Source organism: Leopardus geoffroyi, chromosome C2, assembly GCF_018350155.1.
Source record: "Leopardus geoffroyi isolate Oge1 chromosome C2, O.geoffroyi_Oge1_pat1.0, whole genome shotgun sequence".
Taxonomy (NCBI): Eukaryota; Metazoa; Chordata; class Mammalia; order Carnivora; family Felidae; genus Leopardus; species Leopardus geoffroyi.
The window spans coordinates 132,110,965-132,129,705 of record NC_059333.1 but is presented as its reverse complement, the minus strand read 5'-3'; the positions used below and the strand labels follow the sequence as shown (position 1 = coordinate 132,129,705).

General features: G+C 35.2%; 1 protein-coding gene across 2 annotated transcripts in view; it reads right to left on the bottom strand.

The window, feature by feature from the left end:
* Window positions 1-18,741, bottom strand: part of PIK3R4 (phosphoinositide-3-kinase regulatory subunit 4) — a 79,598-nt gene that overhangs the window by 46,348 nt on the left and 14,509 nt on the right. For both annotated transcript variants that reach the window (XM_045503642.1, XM_045503643.1), the window contains exons 5-9: window positions 16,357-16,939; window positions 13,148-13,282; window positions 11,357-11,578; window positions 4,715-4,888; window positions 449-594 (exon numbers count right to left, since the gene is read on the bottom strand). In XM_045503642.1, coding sequence (XP_045359598.1) covers window positions 449-594; window positions 4,715-4,888; window positions 11,357-11,578; window positions 13,148-13,282; window positions 16,357-16,939 — 1,260 coding nt within the window. The remainder of the gene's footprint in view (window positions 1-448; window positions 595-4,714; window positions 4,889-11,356; window positions 11,579-13,147; window positions 13,283-16,356; window positions 16,940-18,741) is intronic.

Below are 18,741 nucleotides of genomic sequence, written 5' to 3'. Positions count from 1 at the left end.
TTTTTTAAAAAAAGAAAAAGAACAGAGAAGAAATCAGAACCAGTTAGTGGTCCAAAAAACCAAACATCCGTAAAAGGCTTTTTCCAATTTATTATACATGCTGAGTTTGGCTGAAATCAGTTATATTTTTTTACAATAAAAGCAGAAGTCCATCAATATATGTTTCCACTGCATTTCCCGTTAACAGTAGATGTTTCACAACACTGCACATAAGAAAATAAAGTATGAACTAGTAAGTGCTATATTATGCATAACATGATGGATAACATAAGTCTCTTGAACTTCTCACCTTAATACTGTTTGTTCCAATAACATTAACTTACAAGAACGTGAAAATGGTGTAGCCCAATTTAAATCTTTGTAAACTTAAATAAAAATAGGACTCTCTAAACCTTTTATTAAGGGGTGCAGTTTGGAGAGGATTGACTCCAAGTTGGAACAAGCATACCTGTATTATTGGTTGAGTAATATACGGGTTAAGGTAAGGCATCAGTTTGCAGTATACATCAGCTGTACTTATTTGATGAGCCACCACTGTGATAAATCCTACGGCACCATAGCGTATCCACAAATTGGGATGACACAGAAATGGGGCTAATAAGGAAAAGAAAAAGGTATGGATTTAAACCACGCTCATAAATTTTAAGATAAACAAATTTTAACCTTATAACACAACTAATAAAGGGATTATACCACAATGTTACTTTACTATCAGCTGCTTTCACATACTCAATTATCCTAAGGCATAAACTCAACTCAACATACTGATATTATAATATTCCCTATCATAAATATCGGCATTAATACCATAAAAGAATATAAACAGTACTACTCTGACATTCTTTTTAATGAAAAGGTTTGATCAAGTCTAATATATCTTTCATAAATTCATTCACAAGGCATTATGAGTAGAAACTAAAGGCAGAAAACATGATGCCCATCCTTAAAGAGATTAAAATATACGATTAAACCAGAGAAGTAAATGAATGTTTTCACCCCTTTTATTTTAACTATATTGTGTATTACACCTGAATATCAATGACTTCAACTAATCAAAGATTTTGAATAAAATTCAAACTTTTAAACACGTGATTTAGATAAAACTTCTAGGGGCGCCTGGGTGGCTCAGTCAGTTGAGCGTCCGACTTCGGCTCAAGTCATGATCTCACAGCTCATGAGTTCAAGCCCTGCGTCGGGTTTTGTGCTGACAGCTCAGAGCCTGGAGCCTGCTTCGGATCCTGCGTCTTCCTCTCTCTGCCCCTAACCCACTCGCATTCTGTCTCTGTCTCTCTCAAAAATAAACAAACATTAAAAAAAAAAATTAAACTCCTAAAAGCAAAAAAATATACATACACATAAAGAGACACATATTTGTTCTGAGTATGCAGAAGCATCAGCACTGAGAGGATATTAAGTTTGTAAGAAATTTAGGGTAACAGAGAAATAACACTGTCACATGCTAATATTACTTATAGAAAAGGAAAAAAAAATTGTTCAAAGTATGTTTCCAAAGTTCTGCTATTTCCAATTCTTTTAATTACACGTGAAGGAGGTTAGATAATTTCGTAAGCACCATGCAGCCTCTGATACATCCAACAAAGGAGGGTTGGTAGTTTCCCTTTGACAACAGGCAAAATGAGGACTGGAAAAGCATTGAAAAACCTCCAAAAAGTAGCTAAACTCAAAATGACTTGGCAGGAGTTAGGCATGAGCTTGAATTATTGGTCCTAATTCTTTACATTACCTCTATTACTGTGCTCATGGTATACAAAGGGTACTTCTCTGCCTCTTGCTTTTAGTTTGGTCTTATTAACCTGCTCTGGCCAATGAGATATTAGCAGATACAACACTAATAGAGGCTCGAAATGTGCTACACAGCTAAGCTTGCTGTCTCATGCTTCTGCCATCACCCAGAACATAACCTGGAAAACTGCTCCCTATCTAACATGGGCACCAGAATGAGGCAGATGGATTACTGTCACCCCAGACAATCTGGAGATACAAAGCCTAGAGCAGAGCCACCCATACAGCCCACAGATGCATGACAGTTGACATTACTGAAGCATTTACTGAGATTCTGTGGTTGATTGCTGTATAGCATCACTGTATCAGTAAGTAGCTAACTGATACAAAGAACCTAAAATATTCAAGAGGATTTCCTATAAAACAGTGTACTTGATCTTTTCTCTATTCCAACACATTCCAATTATCTGGGGACAAGCACAAGGGAAGGGAGTATTGATGATATCTAAGTGGGAAGAATATAGTTTTTTCAAAAACCATCAAAGAAATCATGATGCCATCATCACCACCATCATTCCCTTTAAGATTCACTACAACAGACTACGTATAAAAACAGAACAGAGAGATGTGTATGATTTATCACACTTTAGGTGTTTCTAAAATTCTAAAAACTGTTTTTTCTTTGAAATAGTTCAAAATGCCAACCAATGATTGCCTACTTGGTTCTTCTCAGCAAGGCTTTTTTTGCCCCCCAACAGATAGTACCAAATTCATTTCCAGTTCTAAGGCAGTTCTCCATCCAAGAGGTTGTACCATATTGGGTTTATTCTATACCTAAAGACAATCATTTATTTTGATGCTAAACTAAAGACACAGAGTGTTCCATTTGTTCATCCTATGATCAATGACAAGAAACAGCAGAACCCAGAAAAATCTCTGAAAAATATGACAGGTAAAATACTGTATGATGATTTTTTTATAAGTTGACAGACATCCATTTTTCAGAAAAATAAAATGCTACTTATAAACTATAAAGTCTCAAAAATAGTTTCCAAGTAATTAGGCAACAGAAGAAATGTATTATATGAAATTAGAACATACAAGTACATATTTATACGCAGAGAATATTCATTAAAATAAGGAAGTTCAAAGTCAAAAGCCAGAAAAACTTGACCCATAAAGGTAATACCACTTTCACAGGAGAAAAAAGAAAACACTGATGTGAGAATTCAGAAAATGAAAATAAGCAGGAAAATATTCCACACAGCAAGATATGCATGTTAAGACAATACATTTTCTACTTAATATTATTATGGAAACACTGCTTTCTATATCTGCCTTATACTACATGGCACTCTATAGCTTAACATTTCAATGTAATAGAGATTCTCATCATGATTGTGGTGCCAATACTCAACAATTTCTATTAAATTTATAATTATTTTTACAATAATCATCAAAAATTCAAACCAAATTAGGGTTAAAAACTAAAAGAACAGTAATTATAGATATTAGAGTGTAAAGTAAGAAACCTATATACTTAAATTTGTCACAGTTTTTTTTTAAAAAGCTACAGTCATGGCTTTATATTTTCCAGAAATTGTATGCATTTCTACTAGCTACTACCTATTGTCCCAAAAGTCAAAATAAATACTAACTCCTTTGTCTTTTTTTCTGAGGATTGCCTTAAGAATAACCTATAACCGGGGCGCCTGGGTGGCGCAGTCGGTTAAGTGTCCGACTTCAGCCAGGTCACGATCTCGCGGTCCGTGAGTTCGAGCCCCGCGTCAGGCTCTGGGCTGACGGCTCAGAGCCTGGAGCCTGTTTCCGATTCTGTGTCTCCCTCTCTCTCTGCCCCTCCCCCGTTCATGCTCTGTCTCTCTCTGTCCCAAAAATAAATAAACGTTGAAAAAAAAAATTAAAAAAAAAAAAAAAAAAAAGAATAACCTATAACCGACCAATTTTGGCTTTCTATTGATTTTCCTTATCAAAACATTCAACAGCAATTAAACATTTTATCCAAAAAAGGCAATTTTCCAAGATTCCATGTCCTCTTAGGACAGAGATACCTTACACTGCTTACTTTCTTAAAATGTGATAAGAAGACTAAAAGTTCCAAATATTCTTAATTTTAGTAGGTATGATGTTTGTTTGCCTTTATTCTGAATTTTAAGTTGAGGGAAACAGATAAATGCTATAAAAAACCAAACATTAATTCTTTTCATTGGTTAATAAAATTATTCACAGTGGGGTGCCTAGGTGGCTCAGTTAGTTAAGCATCTGACATTGGCTCAGATCATGATCTCATGATTTGTGAGTTCGTGCCCTGCTTCTGGTGAGCTCGAGACCCACCTCAGGTTAGCTCGTGCTCTGTTCCAAGTGAACCCTACGTGTCTCTCTCTCTCTCTCTCTCCCTCTCTCTGCCCCCTCTCGCTCTCTGCCCTCACTCACTTGCGCCATCTCTCATAAATAAATGAATGAATAAATAAATAAAATTATTAACAGTAGTAACTTGAACACTATGAATTCTTAACTGGCAATCAGTGCAATGAGAGATGTCCTAGACAATCCTGTACATTCAATTTCAACTTAACTAGTGGTCAAGTGTTCAAAAAATAAGTTGACTCTTCAGAGCAGTTAAGGACTTTATCTACATCATGTTAAACAAAACAAAACAAAAAATTTATTTTTCAAGTTAAATACTTAACTACAGATAAAAACAAAGAGGTATTTCCCAAGCTGGGCTAGAAGACCAAATGATCCTGTTTGTTTGCCTGCCTGTTTCTAATATACATGGGAAGCATGCATGCGTAAACATGCAAACACAAGTGCTCATGCACACGCACACACACGGGACAATAAAATTGAAAATCTGACTCTGTATTTCCTAGAACTTTTACAATGCTCTATCACTTATTTCTCTTAAAACATCCTAATTTTCTCCTTCTAATTTTGGGAAATAGACACTTACCAATATCACTGGCAAATTCATAGACATGGGGTTTTTGTAGTAGCCCTAACTGGCACATACAGGTAAGGGCATTAAGAGCTTTAACAATAACAAATTCCTCAGCATCACTAAGACCTTGTTGTAACAGGGGTTTGAGAATTGAGGAGCTTTGCCAACCAACATAGGCAGCAACACCTGAAAAAGAGAAGCAACATTACATGATTATTCTACACCTGATGGTGTAGAATACTATTAAGTTAAATACCATTAAGTTAAACAATAAAATTAATCAAAACCCAAATATATTGAGCAACAATCCAGAAGAGCACATCGTACGTCCTACTCAGCACAATAAATGAAAAAGATCCACACCAAAGCAAATCACCAAGAAATGCTGGAACACCAAGGGAAAAAAAAAGATCTTATGAACTTACGGAAAGACAAACATGTCCCCTAAAAAGGAAGGAGAAACAATGAAAACGATCTTCATGAAACAATATTTAACAACAGAAGCTAGAACACAACAGAGCAAGACCTCCAAAGTTATGAAATAAATTTTACACTTAAACTGCCAGTAAAATAAGAGAACAAAAATAAGTTATTTTGCAACATGCAAGGAATACCCAGGTTAACTTCCCATGCAACCCTTCCTAAGAAAGTTTCTTGAGGATGTACTTCAGCAAAATAAAGAAAATGCAGAATATACAAAATGGCAAATAGAACCTAGGAATTCAAGGGGAAAAACTGATAATTGCTAGCAAGGATTCAGAAACCAATCAGCCAAACTAGAACTAAAAGCCAATACATTTCAAAAATGTTATCAAAAAGAAAAATGGAATAGGAGTGCCTGGGTGGCTCATTCAGTTAAGTGTCCGACTGTTGATACTGGCTCAGGTGATGATCTCGTTTATGGTTTGTGGAATCAAGCCCCGTATCAGGCTCCATGCTAGCAGCACGGAGTCTGCTTGGGATTCTTTCTTCCCCACCCCGCCTCTCCCCCACGTGCTCTCTCTCTCTCTCAAAATAAACAAACATTAAAAAGAAATTTTAAAAAATAGAAGAATGGAATAGATTACAAGCAAGAGATAAAATTGGTAAGAAAGAAGTTTGATATTATAGACAAAGTGAAGAAGTATTACTTCTCTCAAAAAGGAAAACAAAGGAATCTGAAACTCCAGCACAAAAAAGTCTTCAAGAAATCATGGCGTAAATAAAAAGTAAATTAAAATGTATAATGTCCTTAATAATCTGAAGACATAAAGGAAAATCTATTGATGACACTGTAAACATTCTCAAGTGATAAAGGAGTTGTGGCATTGGAACTATGGGAAAGCAAATATAAATATAGTACATTACTTGGCTCTAAAGACAATAAAATTTACATACTTATAATCATGTAAATTTAGCTTTGAATTTTCAGAATCAGTCTGTACAAAGCAGAAGACTTTATTCTGACTACAGAAAAAAATGTAAATATTATCAACTGTAACACTATATTTGTTAGTTGAACTGTCAACTAATAACTGCTTGAAATATCCAACCAACAAAGAAAAGGAAAGACAGAAAGAAAGGGGCACTCATCTCCTTATAGTCCAAATGGGAAGAAGATCAGTAAGAAGTAGGTTTAATTATTTAAAGTTATAAAAATAGCACATGAAAAACTGAAGCACTGAAAATAGTGATCTACATCTCAAAAACAGAGGGGAAGAGGGATCAGGGCATGATATCAGTTAAATCTTCATGCAGCACAGAAAAAAATCAAGAGACAAAATCTAAAGTCAAGAATTCTTTTCTATTTTTTTTAAAGTCAAAAATTCTTAAAAGCAGTATAAAAATGTTAGATACAGGAATCAACAATGTGAAGATATCAAACTAAAAATAAAATCCAGAGCAGAAGCCTCTGGAAAATGCAACTATTGTTTTTCACACATTACTTTACAGATTTTAAATAATTTACAAAAACCTATTTCTCCTATAATTGAAAAAGTAATTATAGAAATTTTTTCTTGGGGTGCCAGGGTGGCTCACTCAGTTTAGGGTCCAACTCTGGATTTTGGCTCAGGTCAGGATCTCATGGTTCGTGAGTTTGGGCCCCAGGTTAGGTTCCATGCTGCCAGCACAGATCCTGCTTGGGGCTGTCTTTCTCTCTCTCAAAAAATAAATAAGATTATAAAAAACACTTTAAAAAGCTATTTTTTCTTTAATAAAAGGAAAAATACTACCTAAAATTCCAGTGAGTTATATTTAGGAACTTTATAAACTGAAATGTATAATAAGCCAAAATAACTCAAAATATTTTGAAAATTAAGACTGACATCTTGAGAACTTACCCTACCAGATACTACAGTTGTTTATAAATATAATTAAAATAAGTATATTATTAAATTAAACAATTAAATTATGATAATTAAGTAGGATATAATTAAAATATAATATAAGTGTATGATATTGAGTACAGAAATGAGAAATCAAGGGAATAGAACAGATACCCAGAAAACTAAAACTAAAAGACATAAGCGTGCAACAGTTGATAATATAAGCTTCATAAATCAATAGGAAAGAAATGAAAGGTTTAATAAATAGCGTCAGGAAAACTGATTATTTATCTGAGGAAAATTAGATTTCACCTCATACCACAGACCAAAATAAAGATCAATTAAACTGTTAAGTGTGAAAAATAAAGCATTATAAAAAAAGATGTGCAGCCAACAGATTAGTAACCTAACAAGTTACTTGGGAAAAGTATTTGCCAATGATTAAAAGTTAATGTTTTTAATATACATCTATGAAAGCTTCAAAAACATCAACAAGAAAGGCATAAAGCCATCAGGAAAAAAAATGAGCCAAAATAAATAAAAAATTAATAGAAGTACAAATGAGTAATCAACATGAGAAAATTTTTCACCTCCACTGATAAGCAAAGAAATAGATATCAAAACAAGTTATTTTACCATACCAATAGGCAAAGATTAACTAAAGCTTATTCCATGCTGAAGGCTATGTAGTATGGTCAAACAATGCTGACCAGAATGGAAAATGACATAACTTTTTTTGAAAAGCTTATTAAAATGTATCAGGAGTTTAAAAAATATATTCATATTCTTTAACCCATTAATTAAAATTTCAGACTTCTATCCTGAGAAAATAAATCAGAAGTAAATATTTACGTAAAATATTATCTATATGCTAGGAAAAAATGAAAATAACTTAAATATCCAAAAGCAATAAACTTTGGTAAAACAATATGATGGAATATTTTAATCTATTAAATTATGGTTTAAAAAAATTTTAATGGGGGCGCCTGGGTGGCGCAGTCGGTTAAGCGTCCGACTTCAGCCAGGTCACGATCTCGCGGTCCATGAGTTCGAGCCCTGCGTCAGGCTCTGGGCTGATGGCTCAGAGCCTGGAGTCTGTTTCCGATTCTGTGTCTCCCTCTCTCTCTGCCCCTCCCCCGTTCATGCTCTGTCTCTCTCTGTCCCAAAAAAAATAAATAAATAAATAAATAAATAAATTTTAATGACATGAGAAAATGCTTAGAATATATGTTACCAGAAAAGGAATTAAGAAATAATAAGATTAAAAAGTAATATAATATATACATAGTACTTATGTGCCCAGTACAGTTACATGTTAATTCATTTTATCTTCACGACACATAGGTACTATTATTATTCCCATTTTACAAATAGGGAAAGTAAGGCAAAAAAGAGACTAAATGATTTCCCCCAAGAACCACAACTAATAAATGACAAAGACAGAATATGAACCCCACAGGCTGGCTCCAAAGTGCCTACTCTTACCAGGTACACAACAGTGCCTCATGACATACATAACAAAATGGCAAAAATGGGATAGAAACAGGAAAAAAAAAACAAAAAAACCCTACAGAAATAAAACACCAAAACATAAACAGAGGTCATAATGGGTTGTAAGATTAGAAGTGATTTATTTCCTTCTTGGCTTCTGTATTTTCCAAATTTTCTATAGAAAGCATGTATTACTTTTATAAACCAAATAAAAATAAAAATTATTTTAAAATAAAAAAATAACATAAAGGCATGATTCAAAGCACATATGAATTGATCAACAGATGGCAGTTCTAAGCACCATCTTTTCCAGAAAGAAAAGAAATAAAAATAAGACGAAAGAAGAAGGCAAGAAAGACAGAAAGATTTGAGAAGCCATGTATAGTAGGAACAGTTAGATGAATCCAAGATGCAAGACTGAGATGAATCAATGAACTAATACAAAACAGTAGAAAAAACCATTAACAAAACAAAACGACAACCTACTGAATGGGAAAAAATATCTGCAAATGATATATCAGGTAAGAGGTTAGTATCCAAAATATATAAAGAACTTACACAACTCAACACCAAAAAGACAAACTATCCAATTACAAAACAGGCAGAGGACCTGAAGAGACATTTTACCAAAGAAGACATACAGATGGCCAACAGATACATGAAAAGACGTTCAACATCACTAAGCATCAAGGAAATTCAAACCAAAACCACAATGAGCTCTCACCTTACACCTGTCAAAATGGTTAGAATCAAAAAGACAAGAAACAACAAGTATTGGTAAGGATGTGAAAAAAAAGGAATCCTTGTGCACTGCTGGTGGAAATGTAAATTGGTGCAGCCACTGAAGAACCCAGTATAGAGGTTCCTTAAAAAATTAAAAAGAGAAATACTTTATGATCCAGTAATTCCACTACTGGGTAGTTACCTAAAGAAACTAAAAACACTAACTTGAAAAGATATATATGCACCCCTGTCTTTATTGCAGCATTATTTACAACAGCCAAGATATGGAAGTAACCCAAGTGTCTGTCAATAGATAAACGGATAAAGGGTGGTGTATGTGTGTGTGTGTATGTATGTATGTATGTATGTGTGTGTGTATATATGTGTATATATATATACATGTAAATATATATGTGTGTGTGTATATATATACAAGGCAAAAACGAGAGGCAAAAAAGAACATATATATATATACACACACACACACACACAATGGACTATGACTCAGCCACAAAAAAGAATGAGATAGTGTCATTTGCAACAACATGGAAGACTAGAGGGTATCAAGCTAAATAAGTCAGACAGAGAAAGACAAATACCATATGATTTGACTAATATGTGGAATCCAAAAAACAAACTAAAAAACAAATAAAAAGCAGAAACAGGGCCATAAATACAGAGAACAAACTCATGGTTGCTAGAGGCGATGTAGGATGGGGTAATGGGTAAATGGGTGAAGGGCAGTGGGAGATACAGGCTTCTAGTTATGAATGAACAAGTCACTGGGATAAAAGGTACAGTATAGGGCATATAGTCAACGTATGGTACAGATGTAACTACACACACACAATTTTATAACTGACCAAATATAAAATTGAAAAGTTCAGTACAAATGGGTAGAAAGTGATCAGTTACTATTCAAAAAGAAAAATTTAAATCTTGGATCAAACATGACAATCTATTCAACATAAGGTCCATTTTTTTTCCTAACTTTGAATCTAACTGTAATTGGAGCCATGCAGGTCTAATACAAAATGTCTCTCTTCTGCAGATAAATCTAAAAATCAAAAATTGTAGAATTTGAAAAAAGTGAAAAAAACTACATAATTTTTCATACATTTTCAGTTTACACAAAGCATAGCATGCAAGCTTTAATTTTTTTTCCTAATGAAACTGATTTTCAGGGCACCCGGGTGGCTCAGTCAGCAAAGCATCAGACTTCGGTTCAGGTCATGATCTCATGGTTTGTGAGTTCAAACCCTATGTCAGGCTCTGTGCTGACAGCTCAGAGCCTGGAGCCTGCTTTAGATTCTGTGTCTCCCTCTGCCTCCCTGCTTATGCTTGCTCTCTCTGTCTCAAAAATAAACTTTAAAAAATAAATAAATTGGTTTTTTTAACTGATATTCAATCATACTTGTATCTTAACTTATTTTCGGATTGCAACAGTTATTTTCTAATGCACGTTTACTGTAAAAAACTTGATAAATACAGAAAACATAAAGAAAATATTCACCTACAATCCCAGCCTCAGAGATAATTACTATACAAATCTTAGTATATTCCAGACCTCTTTATAAACATATGATTTGTTATTGTTACCTTCTAGAACCTACTTCAGTCACTTTAATAGTATTTCAATGGTACTTTCCCAGTCATTAATCTTTTATTTATTATTATTTTTTTGAGAGAGAGAGGGAGAGAGAGAGAACATACATACAAGCAGGGGAGGGGCAGAGAGGGAGGGGAACAGATGATCCAAAGCAGGCTCTGCACCGACAGGCTGACATCAGCAAGCCCAATACAGGGCTCGAACCCATGAACCATGAGATCATGACCTCAGTTGAAGTGGGACATTCAACCGACTGAGCCACCCAAATATTCTTTTAAAACAGTTTTTAATAACCACATAGTATTCCTTCATATGAACGTATCACAGTTCAATTAACCAATCCCTTGATCGGCTAAGATTTTCATTATCCAAAAGCAGCATAAAGACAGACACACTAGGAGCTCATCTCATTATTAATGAAATTTGGTAGTACTGTCACCTATCTCTCAGACCTCATGGAAGTACTGTTTGAGAGAATAATTCAAAATCTTAAAGATGTATTTTAAAACAAATGGAAAAACATACCAACTATGCTATCAAAAAAAGCTCCACGCAGATGCCAATCATTCTTATCATTTAGGAAAGTGATCATGTGCGACAATAAAACATCATTGGCTTTCTGACGTCCAAAGAATACGCACAGCCGTGTTATTCCATTTTCCATTAAGGTTTGTTTCACAATATTTTCAGGGTCACTTAGCAAAGTGACAACTTTCTGCTGGACCATTTCATGTAAGGCTTGCAGCTCTAAAAAAAGAAAAAAAAAAAAAGTAAAGATAGGATCCATTTTTTTCCCTCAAGATACAGACCTAGTCTTCTTTCTTACTCCTTGGAGAAACAGAACGATTAACAGAAGACACCATAAAAAGTCTATAATCACTATATGTTTCCACTATTCAAAGCTCTGAAGGATAGATGGGAAACCGAAATATAAACTGAAGAACAACATCTGATAAGCAGGTGCCACAAGCATGGTTACCATCTCACTAATGAAACATGCCTATTTTTAAGGCTCAAGGAGAAAACTATGGGAAAGCATGAAAAAGATCATACTGCCACCAATAAAGTTAACTTAACCAAGGACTTCCAAATACCAGACTGGTTAAGGATATAATCTGATGGTACAAATTAATACTTTTAGAAGCATTTTTAAGGTCAGTTTATTTATTTTAGAAAGCAGAAAATACACTGCAAATCCTGCCAAGGCTTTACATGATCTGGCCACCACCTTCTTCTCCAACTCACCCTCCCCCTTTTCCTTTTCTTCTAAAATGTAAGTTCAACAAGAGGATCTTTTCTTACTCACCACTGTGTATTTCTAGTGTTTAGAGCAAGCACACAATTGCCTGATACACAATTGCCTGATGTAGAACTTATAGTTTAACAATTATCCCTTAGCTAAATGAATCAGGACAGAGGCCACTCCTGGTGCAGCTAAGGGATGTGGTGGTCTGATACGCAAAATACTATGTTCACATTAAGACAAACTTTAGATTAACTCCCAAAAAGGCTTAACACCTAACTCCCTTATCTATAAAGGTCCAATTACAGGGTTATAGAATGTAGGACAGTATTCTTTTCTAAGTAATTCCATGAAAAAAGTGGAGATTTCCTTTCTGATACACCTTCTGTAAGTTCAAAATTATTCCCTTGCCTTCAACTGCAGATAATATATGCTGTCTAAAAATGATGCCATTCTAACAACAGAGCCATTACCATCATCTATAGCATAAAAACGTCAAAACTCGATTTCTCTAGCTTTTGTGAACCAGAAACATACTAGAACTAAGTGTATTATTTTACTTCTAAATCTTTAACTCAATAAACATTAACTAACAGCCTGCTAAAAGCTGTATGTATATAAAGAACTTAAGACGAACTTTGACCTCAAAGAGTTTACCATCACATCTGTTCATTTAAAGTAAAAGATGTGGGTTTTGATACACAAATCAGAGATAGTATGACATAAACAAACACCGTTTATGATTTGAGAATACTCAAGGTATGCTAACATACAGAGAAAAGGTTTAAATTCTTTAGCTATGATGTTTTCAATGTTTTTCTTTCATCTTTTAAGAATTATACGATTCGGCTAGCTTTACCATTGACACAAATCAATTGTAGCTGAAAAACAACAAACTGATCATTTTCTGGTTAGATAACAGTGTATGAGAATAGGACAATCAGACACCAGGGATCTTTACCACCTACATATATGGTATTCTTTCACCTTACATGAAAATTATGATAGTTTCTTACAACTCCACATTAGTAATTCATTATAAATAATAAGTCTGGAAAAGAAAGTCATACTACCTGTGTCATAATTTCCATTGGGATGTGTAACTTCATCTATTTCTTCACTATTTGGGTCATTTTCCATATTGAGATTTTTTAACTGTACTAATTCCAGGAATCTCAAAGCTGTTTCTGCCAGCAGAGCTATGTTTTCTATATTAAGAGAGAAATTTATTATTATAATCTCAAATCCTTATAATGTTTAACTTTTCCTTCCTGTCTTGATATAAGTAAAAATCATAAAATTCCTCTCCCTTCCATTTTTTATTTATGCCTGTGCCCCATCCTTCTTCGTCTTCCAATTTTGTGGGTTTTTTTTTGTTTTTTTTTTTTTAAGTAGGCTCCAGGCCCAGCGTAGAGCCCAACACAGGGCTTGAACTCACAACCCTGAGATCAAGACCTGAGCTGAGATCAAGAGTCAGATGTTTAACCGAATGAGCCACCACCCAGGTGCCCCCATTTCTGTGCTTAACATATGATCACACCAACCAACAACTGCACTCTCTTCTTTCTTAGCAGTAAATGCCACTGAACATAAAGCTTAACTATCTTATTCAATTCTTCCTTAATTTTTAACATTACTACAAGCGAGGTGCATCTCACAAGAGTTGACATTGTGAGTGTGTCAAATGCAGTGATCACCCTCATCTTAAGAGTCCCGCTCCCCACCCCCACCAGGTTCAACATTGTTCTGAATAGAACAAAAATTTACCTCTAAATACCCAAGATGTGAATACCGTGCAATGCCTAAAGATAGGAGAATCTGGGCCATTACCCTATAGATGGGAGAATCTGGGTCATCCTCTGATAAAATGTCAAAATCCTAGATGAAATGTCCCCACTTTAATGAATGTATCTTTATTAGGAAAAGTCTCTTACTTTCCTGGGCACTTCTGAAACCTTAGTATATCTATGCCTATTTCCCCATCTAAGACACAACACACTTCAAAGTTCACACAAAATACAAATCTATACCACTTCTGAATTTTAAAAGAATACTGTGAAAGAAATTCAAAAATTTATTTTAAAATTTTATAATTACTGATATGTGTGGTTTAATTATATTTGCCCATTCAAGTTCAAATAGATTTCTGGCTCTACTGGAAAAAAAAAAAAAAAAGGCAATTTTATCATGTACTAAGCCATGATGAAGGAACACTGCAAGGTACCAGCACTGACCCTGGGTTACCATGGACTCCCACTATAAAGAGCCAGAAGACCAAAGAAAAGCAGAGCTGCTTAAGAATCAAGGTACAGACCAGCAGCTCTGAGAACTGAGAAAGAATGAGACCAGATACATTTAGGTCATATTATTTAGCCTCTTCCAGTCCCACTTTCCTCACTTATAAAATGAAAGTAATATAACATCTATTGTTCAAGGTGGTTGCAAGGGTTAGTTGCAAGAGATATATAAATCTTAGACTCTTAAAACCCATGTATCTTAGAATCTGGACTCTACCTTAAAATCTATATATCTCTTGCAACCAATCCTTGCAACCTTGAGCAGTAGATGCTCTGACACACAGGGTTTTTAATAAATAGTAACTATTATTTTTATGCTATCACTATTAGTAACTGTCACTATGTTAATATAGCACCTACACATCAGAACCTTAACTATTTAACACAACTGAGAACAAACTAAGACCAACAGTAGGTCACAAAACGCTAAAGAAAGATAAAACTTGTTTTTAAAACTTATACATTTTTATTTAATTCTATCTAGTTCAATTATTTATATTTGCAAAATGAATTATAAATACGCTTGTTACAAATGATAAACTAAAATATATGTATATTAAAGAAATTCTGCATTTTTTAGGCCTGACATGTACAGCTATGGAAACCAGAAACCATAAATAATAGGCAATGGATAAATATAAATAAAAATATACGTATAGAAAAAAAAAACTCAACAAACACCAATCACTTTGTGGATGTGCCTAGAGATAAGGCCAGAGTCCAAAGACCATTTTTCATATCTTCCATTAAGATAATGACAGGCTAAGACTACAATTAATAAACCTAGTATCTTTCAAAAAAAGTAACAGTATCATCACCACATATTATGTACTATTTACAAAGACCAAAAGAGAATCCCCGATTTCCAGCAGATATTGGAAATAAACTACAAATTATGTTAATGTTTCAGGGACATTTTCCACTCAAAAAAAAGTATGCAAAATTAATCTGGGGAGCTAAAAACATCAATCTGTCTCACTTGATTTTATGAGTAAGAATTACAAGTAAAACAGGTGGGTGTGTGGGGCGCCTAGGTGGCTCAGTCGGTTGAGCATCAGACTTTGGCTCAGGTCATGATCTCGCAGTGAGTTCAAGCCCTGCACTGGGCTCTGTGCTGACAGCTCGGAGCCTGGGGCCTGCTTCAAATTCTGTGTCTCCCTCTCTCTATCCCTCCCCCGCCATGCTCTCAAAAATAAAATAAACATCACAAAAAATTTAAAAAACAACAACCATGTGGGAGTGTTATAACCTCATCACAAAGAAGTCACACACCTTAATTAAGCACTATAGTAAAGGACCTTAAAATTCAGTAATAGGCTGGGGCACCTGGGTGGCGCAGTCGGTTAAGCATCCGACTTCAGCCAGGTCACGATCTCGCGGTCCGTGAGTTCGAGCCCCGCGTCGGGCTCTGGGCTGATGGCTCAGAGGCTGGAGCCTGTTTCCCATTCTGTGTTTCCCTCTCTCTCTGCCCCTCCCCCGTTCATGCTCTGTCTCTCTCTGTCCCAAAAATAAATAAACGTTGAAAAAAATTAAAAAAAAAAAAAAAAATTCAGTAATAGGCTAAGTTCTTTCAACATCAAATTATCCAGCAAAATTTGTCTTTCCAACAGCAATAGACCTGTATCCTAAAGCTGATATTCAAACTAGCAGATCTGTTCAGAGAAATTTTATAAAGGCCTAAAGACACTAGATCAGAGCACATACTTGTAAACATCAGTCTCACTCCCAATTAAATGTAGTATACCCAGTAAAATCGTAAGATTCTGCATTATATACTTTCACTTGATAATTCTGATCAAAAAAGAATACACACAAAAGTTGAGTCCCAGGAAGAGATCAGCTATAAAAATTATTACACTGTACACAAACGGTTCAAGGACCACAATGCACCCTTGGAATTCCCAAAGAAATCTGAGAAATAAGATGTATTAGAGTCACTAACTTCAAAAACATGAGTGGCTATTTCTTGGACAATAAACTCTTACCAGCATAGGCTAGTCTAACAATAGTGGCATCATCTTGGGCTAAGTGGGCTATGCCTGGCAGAATATATTCCGGATAGATATTGACATCATTTCGAGGAACCTCTTTGACAAGGGCAAGAACTTTGGTCAATGTCCTCAAGGCTTCAGCCCTCACTCTAGGAACAGAGTCATTGCTAAAATGCAAAAGATATGGAGTAATACGGTCCAAAAGAATTTCTACACTTAATCTTGGGGCCAAATGGAGAATAAGTTCCAAAGCAGCAAGTTTGGAATCGCAGTATTTAAGGGTCTGCAGACAGGATGTTATAACAGACACCAAGATAACCAGCCCATTTTCCTTAGGCTCTCCTTCTGCTTTTTCCGGCAGATCATGTCCACAGAGATTGTGAATAATGTTGCCCAAATCCTTCCGTATAACCAGAATGCGCTCATCGGCAGAAAGAAATGTCTCCTTGGCAAACTGGGCCATGTAGGGCTGAAGGAAAGTGTAAAATATTTCAGGAAAGGCATTGCCACGCTGCTGCTTTAGGTAATCTTCTGCCCCTAAACGTTTATCTGGCTCACGATGAATCATCTGAGTTACCTACACCAAGGAGAGAAAAGGGAGTAAAAAACAGATTTGAGAACAGCAGATTAAATCAGATGACAGCTACAAGGGCAACTTACACATGACATAAAGGATTTCTGAGGTAATTCAGACTCTTCACCATCTTTGCCTTTCAAACTACTTTCAAAACCTGACTGTAATATATGATCTACAACCATCCTACCAAGCAACAGGAAATTATGTAGTAATGTATTACAGATGGCCCAGACACACAGAGGAGATATACCCTGTTCAGCATTCCCTGTTTATTAAGACAGGGAAGTAATACATTGGTGCCCACAACTCAAGGATTCTTAAAACATTTCTCAGCAGGAAATACCACCGAGAATCTGAGAAAAACAATGGGTTTTTCTCTAGAAAAAAAAAATGTATACACAATATTTTTACATACAAAATTATACACAATCTGAAAAGAATAAAAGAACCACTAAAATCTATTTACATATCAGAGTTCTGATTTAAAGTCTTAATACCACAAGCCCAAGGGAATATATGGTTTCAGTGTAGCTCTAGACTCTGGTCAAAAAGGGGATAAGTGATTCAAACTTTTCAAGCAATATAAAAAAGCTGTTAAATCCTACAAACACGGGAAATGATATATCTAACTTGAGCTTATCATACGTTTTCTGGTGTCTTAGAGAAATAACTTTCTCTCAATATACAGAGAGCACAGTTTTATTTTTCCTAGACCCTCATACTCAGGCATTACTTAAATGCTCAAAATACCATAAAAATATATCTAGTTATTTGAGCTTTCTGTTTCTTTGTAAATAGGAACCTAGCATTGAACTTGCAGGGAATCAAATGCACTATAAATATTAGGAAAAGTGACTTGACAGAATTCCTTTCACATTCAGATTAAGCCTTAAAGATTAGCCAAATTCACTCCTTTCAGAGTTAAGAAAACACAGGCCCAAATTCAGGAAGTCACTTAGCCAATGTAACATGACACATGAGTGACGTACCCAAAGACAGAACAGCCAGGGCAGTTTTCACTGAAAATGAGCTAAACTGGCTTCCTTTAAAACATCTTATTTTTCATACTTGCCATTTGTAAGAGAAATTAAAATGTATTCTATATCCCCTACCTTACTATAGAATATTTTAAATATACTATGAACTTTCCATGACTGAGAGTCATCATCACAAGCCTCAGTTACTGTACTGATGTAATAAAGATCCCCTCAAACAGTTAAGGTGGATAAACGGCTTATGTAACCTCCAACAGAAGTCCTCGTATCTGTTCTGCTATACTAATTAGTGATTCTATAGCTTTACCTTCCAGAACAGCCTTGAGGGTCAAGGGAGGCATACCAAGCTAGGTGCTTCTATATGAAATGGTGTTATCCTACTGCATTATATTCAAGTTGATGTTTCCTGTCTCTTTCATTTTAGATATATGCCTTCTTCATTTCTTACTAAGAAGTTCTATCCTAGACAACATCTCTAACCCCCAGGCACCTCCTTCCAAATCTATCCAAAGCAGAGCTATAGACATGTGTGTATGTATAAAATTATGTGTGTTTATATACATATGAAATTAGCCACATGAGCTCTGGGGCACCTGGGTGGCTCAATCGGTTAGGCATCTGACTCAGTTTCGGCTCAGGTCATGATCTCACAGTTTCGTGAGTTCGAGCCCCACCTCAGGCTCTGTGCTAGCAGCACTGAGCCTGCTTGGGATTCCCTCTCTCTCCCTCTCTCTCTGCCTCTCCCCACTTGCTCTGTTTCTGACTCTCTCAAAATAAATAAATAAACTTTAAAATAAATAAAATTAA